Source organism: Triticum aestivum, chromosome 4A, assembly GCF_018294505.1.
Source record: "Triticum aestivum cultivar Chinese Spring chromosome 4A, IWGSC CS RefSeq v2.1, whole genome shotgun sequence".
Lineage (NCBI taxonomy): Eukaryota > Viridiplantae > Streptophyta > Magnoliopsida > Poales > Poaceae > Triticum > Triticum aestivum.
In genome coordinates this window covers 671,904,342-671,910,784 of record NC_057803.1, presented here as the reverse complement: position 1 = coordinate 671,910,784, position 6,443 = coordinate 671,904,342, and the positions used below count along the sequence as shown (strand labels likewise).

Genomic DNA, 6,443 nt, shown 5'->3' with positions numbered 1-6,443 from the left:
GTTGCTAGCTCGAGCAGCTCTCCCTGCCTCCGCCCCATCAATCCGGAGCCCCAGGACACGCCGCTCAGCCACCGCACCCGCAGCTCCGGTATCCGCATCACTGACTCCTCCCCCACCTCTGGACGCCTCGTCCTCGTCAGGCCGAAGGCGGAGCCCGGCCTTGTCGCGGAGTACGAGGCCATAGACCGGCGTGACTTCTCCGATGAGGAGGCCCTAAAGTGGGCGTGGGACGACTACCTCTGCGAGGAGATGGTCCGGCAGCGCCGAGCCCTGGAGGAGATAGCCGCCTGCAGGCGTGGGTGCGAGGACGAGCACGGCGTGGTGATCCTCGACAGCGACGAGGACGAGGACGCCCCCGGACCGTCCAACCTGCCGCGCCAACCTGGGAAGGGGAGCAGCAGGCACGGCGGCCGCGGAGGAGGCGACGACGACAACGACGGCGACGACTACACGCAGTTCTATAGGCTCCTCGGCATGTAGGGCTTCAAGTGTGGCGGGCGGCGAGGGCGACGGCGGGCCTAGTAGCGTTTTATTTTTATTTTTTGTAAAATATTTTAAATATGTATGAACTCACCGAAGTTTGGTTGAATTTAGCCGTGTTTGATCGAACATCGCCGAACGTTTTTCTAAAACAATTAGAACCGCCTGGGGGCGGCCCTGGGAACCAACTCGCCCCAGGCCGGTTTTTTATGCCGGCTCACCCCCAGGCGGCGATTTTAGGCGCCTCCTGGGGGGCAACGGCTGGAGATGCTCTAAGAGCATCTCCAGCCAGGCCCTCAAGAAGCCTTCCCAAGCTTATTTTTAGACGCCAGCGAGTAAAAAACGACCCACTCGGGGTCCCAGGAACCAGTTTTGCGCCGGTTTTGACGAAAGTTACGGCCGGCACGCCCATTCCAAATCCAGTCCCCTGGGAGGCAGCTGGGAATGCTGGCATCTCTTTTTCGCATGCAACGGCCCACTTGCCAGCCCGTCTTTCTCCCCTCTCTCTCATCTCTCCTCTCCTTTCTCTCTTTTCTTTCTCCTCTCTCCTCTCCTCTTCCTTCCACCACGGCACCACCTACCACACACAGCCGGAGCGGGGCTCGCGCAGCCGTGGCGTCGCACGCATGGCCGGGGCAGGGCTCGCGCTCTCGCGGCCGGAGCAGAGCATGGCCGGGGCTTGCGGAGCGGAGCCCGCATGGACTGGGCGGGGAGGGGCTCGCGGAGCGGAGCGCGCATGGCCAGATGGGGAGCCATGGCGGCGCGGTGGCGAGGCCGCCGCTCGTGCTTGAAGAGCTCATTTCGGCACCGGATTCCAGCATCAGCCATGCCTCCTCCCCTTCGCCTCCTCGCCCTCCTCCTTCTCCTCCACCTCCCCTTCGCCCTCGCCTCCCGCCGGCCGTCTCCACCGCGCGCTCCATCCTCGCCTCCTCCAAGAACGTCAACCTCACCACCGCCGCCACCAACTGCCTCACCACCCTCTCCCTCTCCTAGAACCGCCTCGCGCCGCCACCCTCGCCGTCGGCGCTTATGCCCGCCTCTGCCTCGCTCCTCCACCTCTACGACTGCTGGCCCGCCTACAAGTACGTCAACTTCTCCCGGACCATCTACGACGCCATGGCATACCTCAACGACACCATCACCGTTAACAGCAACTACATCTCCATGCTCGCCGCGCTGAAGCGGTACGGCGACGACACGTCCGTCTGGGCGCCGCCGCAGACGGAGTGCGACGGGTACTAGCCTTCGCCCGCGGCCTCGGGAGGCGACGTGGACGCGCTCGGCGTGCCCAAGGGGCTCCCCGCGGACGCGACGGTGTGCGGCGCCGGGTGCGACTACAAGACGGTGCGGGAGACGGTGTGCGGCGCCGGGCCTCGCCTCCATCCATGCGCGTCCGCGCCTTCGCCTGTTTGCGAGTCACCGGCAAGCTGCCCCGGCCTCAAGTTGCCTCCGCTGTCGGGGTTCACCGGCAAGCAACATCACCCCCCACCGTGCGCGGGCGTCGTGTTCTCCATGGTCACCCCACGAGTCACGCCCGCGTCCACGCTCGCCGGGTTCCTCACAGGGCACGCGGGGCATGAGGACAGAGCGGCGGCGGTCGAGCTCATGGGCTCGTGCGCAGTGCGTTCGTCGGTCGGGTGAGGGGCGGCTGGAAAATTTCTTGTCCCGGATGCAAAAAATCCGTCGGTGCGTCTCCAGGAGGGCGAAAAAACGCTTCGTGGGGGCACAACGGCTGGAGATGCTCTTAGGATTATTATTTTCTGCCCAAGCCCGCCCTCTCGACTTCTCGAGTCACTCAACTGTTCCCGACTTGGACTGACATGACAACACCTACAGTGTCATTAATTTTTCTCTGAGCTGCGAGCAACCCTCGAGGTGAACCGGTGCTCCCTCCAGTCCATTGGACTTCTCACGCTCACGCCGGGCACCACCAGTGCACGTGTCACTCTTTTGCTCTGCTCTATCTCACGGACTCTGCTCTCTAACAATCTCCAGCTGGTTCTCCTCCCCAAAAGCCTCAAACCCCATTGTCTCTACTGCTACTAGTCCTCGAGGTTAAGCAGCTCGCGCGCAGGTGAGCATTGCCTCCGCTAGCTGCATCTTTCCTTCACCTTTTTAATGTCGGCATTCAGCCCTGGGGCACTATTCTTGTACCCAAGTGAGCCTTTTTGTCGCCGTTGCTGGGTTCTGCTCTGCAGCCTCTACATGTGCTATTTTTGTGCTCCTGGATTCTTGCATATGCATCTCTGTTTCTTACCCAGATCCTCGTTTAGTAGTTGATTTCCGTTATTATGGAACTGGGAATATAAAGTGAATGGATGAATCTCACTAATTTCTTTCCTCGATTATTTGCAAACTTGATACAGGGATGGAGACGCAGAGCGCGAAGAAGGCGAGGACGCCGCCGCCAAATGTGCCCCAAGAAGAAGAATCCACCAATGCTTCCAACATGCCTCGAGGAGGAACAAGCCAAGAATACACCGTGGAGGCGGACGGATTGGGATGCGAGATCTGCTTCGAACCTTTTGACGACCAGATCTTCATGGTTAGTGCCCGTACGTGTATTTCCATCTGCGTGTGTTGCTATCAATCAGCTAATTATATAGCATTTTCTCTGTCTTGGTTCAAGTGCAAGAATGGGCATCCTGCATGCGGAACCTGCTGCATCCGCATGGACCGGCTCTGCTTCTGCACCGACCCCATCGGCGACATCCGGTGCCGGCCGCTGGAGAAGATCCTGGCGGCCATGACCAGGCCCTGCGCCTATGTGACCTACGGCTGCAAGGAGATCGTCAGCTACTCCGGGAGGAGGAGCCACGAGAAGGTGTGCCCGTTCGCGCCGTACCACTGCCCGTTCGACGGCTGCACCTACCAAGGCCTGGAGGTGTACACCCACATACGCGACCGCCACGCCCCGTCCGCCGTGATCGTGCGCGGCGGCAGCCAGCGCTTGGACGTCACGCTGGAGAAGAAGACGCCCTTCCGCGTGCTCCTGCACCGCGATGGGGCCAGCGTCTTCCTCCTGCTTAACGGCGGCGACGTCCTGTGCGGGCGCTCGCTGTCGCTCGTCTGCATGGGACCTCGCCCCACGGGGAACGCCGGCGTGAAGTACAAGATGGAGGTGAAGAGGCGGAGCGACCCGGACGCGCCCGTGCTGTGGAGCTCCGGGGCCGCGCCCTTCGTCCGGCGGCTGAAGGATTTCCATGCCAAAGGGTTCCTGTTCGTCCCAGACTCCTACTGGGACTCCTACGACAGCGTCTCGGTCACGGTGCATCTCACCGACGGCTGGTGATAGAGCTCCATGGGTGACGCTGCACACCGGTTGGTTTCGTTGATGGCTAGTTAGCTAGTATGTTGTGTTCCGGTCAAGAACGGTGGAGCAGTTCTCAGTTACTTTTGCCGTCTAGTCTAGGACTTGCCCACTTAGCTTGTGCTAGCGATCTGCACGTCTGTGTGATGTTAGTTCCATGTTCTGTATGGTATGTGACCTGAAGTTGATCGTAGTATCTATGTTGGTGTGTTAACCGTGTTATGTTCGCTGCTCTTACCGTGCCCATCCTTCCATTGAACTTATCTGTGATGCTCTCTGCTCTGTCCCCAACTGGGTTTGTGCAGTGGAACATCAGAGTTTCGAGGAGATTCCTTGGAGCAAATGTGAGCTGCTGAGCGATTCATTAGCAGCAGAATTTTTATATACTACTTGTACTTGAGAACAGTACGCTTTACTTTACAGTTGATTTAAACTCATTAGGCCCCACCAGCCAAACTCATGGACAAACTCATCCATCTAGCCTGTGGCAACATGATATACTCTCCGCTGACGATTCCTGATGTAACCACAGGAGCAGACGCGTGCTGAAATTGAAGGCTTTTTTCTTTTCTTGGGGGGAGCTGAAATTGAAGGCTCGAAGAACAGTGATGTTTAGTTTCTTGCATGTGAGGGCATCTCCAACGATATGTTGCAAAATGCTTGTAAGCGTTTCAGACCGAGTTGGGGAGATTTGCCTCCCCTCGGGCCGCGCCAAGGGGCCCCGATCCCGCGCCTCCAGCCCCTCCCCACTCCTCCATCCCCAGCCCCGCTGCCGCCGGCAAGGGCCGCGACCCTGCACCGCCGCGGCAGATCCTGTGAGGCGGAGGTGGCGCCTCACGCGAGAGGTTGGGGGCGGCAGTCAGGGCAGTGCTCCTGCTGCGCGGTGGCGATGGGAACCTACATGGCCGGTGGTGTGGCGGCCGCGGACGCATGGGTGGTTCCAATGGCTGCGGATCTGGCGTCTTATCCAGATCCGTCTCGGTACAGCCTTGGCCGGCCAGTGGCGCGAGGAGGACCAGCGAGGGGCGGCTGGAGGCTCCCTGCCGACGTGCCGACAGCGGCCCTCGTCTCCATAGCGAGGCTCCGTTCGGTTTCAGCCAGCTAAGAGGTTGGGGGGTGCAACTTCCGGTGAAAATCGCGCCAACTTCGTTCATGGCGGCGTCTATGGCGTCGTTCCGTTCTCGAGGCATCATTGTTGCAGGTCGTGGCACCCCACTCGTGATGCTCCGGGGAAAACCCTAGATCTGGATCTACCGGATCGGACGATGATGGTACCTTTGTAGCCGTTGTCCCTCGTGAGGGCATTGTTTTGGAGCAAGTGTTGGTTGGACGGGACAAGCGGAAGAGCGGTGTCTCATCCACCACAAGACCGATGGCAAATCCCGGTGGCATGGTGCTGCGGAGGTTCGGCGACGTTCACATGTGGACGGATACGTGCAAGATGGTGGAGTTGTCTGGCATCGTGGTGGCGTCGACGGCATGCCAGGCAACGTCGATGGGTCAGTTTCTGCTCTGGAGATGGACTTGTGGAAGATGGTGCAGCAGCCTCGAGAGTGCGTCGGACCGGTATGGGACCCAGTCCCGGTGTGTGGCTGGGCTGGGGCATCCGGCTTTAGATGTTAGGGTTTTGTGCGATGTTCGTTTGGTATTAGGCCCGGATATTCGGCACACCTTCATCAATGGGATAGGAGCAGTAACAGGTGTTGTCTAGATGGTGGCTTTAGGCTGACTGATATATTATTTTGTATGGCCTCTGTGAATAATTAATAAAATGATCGCATGCATCGTTCGGATGCATAGGCGGGGGTCTATACAACGTGCATGCATCCATCATTTTTTTATTTATGATGTATCGAATCTCTGACATCATATGCATAGTGTTTTCCCTCTCCTAGTATAATATGCAATCAAATATTATTCCCTACTGATGTAGTTTTCATTCAGATAAATATATGTCTAATATATTTTGAACTAAAAGTTTGACTTACATTATTTTTGTAAAATCGAGTTTCTTCTGACAAGATCTTTAAAACAAGACCGAGATTGAATATATTTTTAGAAATTATTATTTTGACAACTGAATCACCATGTTTGAAAATTTGTATATTAAAACTTATCTAAATATATATTCAAAAGTGGTCTCGTTTTAAAGTCCAAGTCATCATAAACAAAAACATGTAAACAAATTATAACTAAGACTTTTGGGACAAAAGACAGAATAGATTTAAACTCAGGAATACGATGAAAAAGTATGAAATAGTGGAGCGTAAGGTTGCTGGACAGTGCCCTTGCATGTGGTAAAAGAAACAGCGTCAATTTTAAGTACCTATGCATGTTTCCGGATCTCAAAGCAAATCGAGGGCTCTCCCATGCACGGGACCTCCCGTGCATGGGAGAATTGCTTTTCTCGGGGTCTATCCTCCTTTTTTTTTGAATGGACCTTCATCACATAAGACAACTCCAGTCTATCCAAAACCCCACCTAGATGTCAAGTTTGGGGAGTTTGCGGGAGTAGAGACCTTCGTCATATATAGGACTAGGACAACCCAAATCTATCGAAACTCCCGGAGCACAAGCATTTCGCCACATTCATACTGTTTTCAAGCCAAAGCCTGCACATTCCCACCCTCTCTAGCCGATCGTCGTCGCTGTC

General features: G+C 56.5%; 1 protein-coding gene across 1 annotated transcript; it reads left to right on the top strand.

The window, feature by feature from the left end:
* The first annotated feature begins 2,405 nt into the window (after positions 1–2,405).
* On the top strand, positions 2,406–4,004 carry LOC123083025 (E3 ubiquitin-protein ligase SINA-like 5). Its single transcript, XM_044505186.1, has 3 exons — positions 2,406–2,554; positions 2,847–3,025; positions 3,110–4,004. Exons 2-3 carry the CDS (start codon positions 2,849–2,851, stop codon positions 3,770–3,772), a joined length of 840 nt encoding a protein of 279 aa, XP_044361121.1. The 5' UTR covers positions 2,406–2,554; positions 2,847–2,848; the 3' UTR covers positions 3,773–4,004.
* The last annotated feature ends 2,439 nt before the right edge of the window (positions 4,005–6,443 follow it).

Excerpts from the sequence above, each read along its gene's own strand:
- LOC123083025 (XM_044505186.1), top strand. The coding sequence starts at position 2,849 with ATGGAGACGCAGAGCGCGAAGAAGGCGAGGACGCCGCCGCCAAATGTG. Across the intron at positions 3,026-3,109 it reads TTGACGACCAGATCTTCATG|TGCAAGAATGGGCATCCTGC; the intron begins GTTAGTGCCCGT and ends TCTTGGTTCAAG.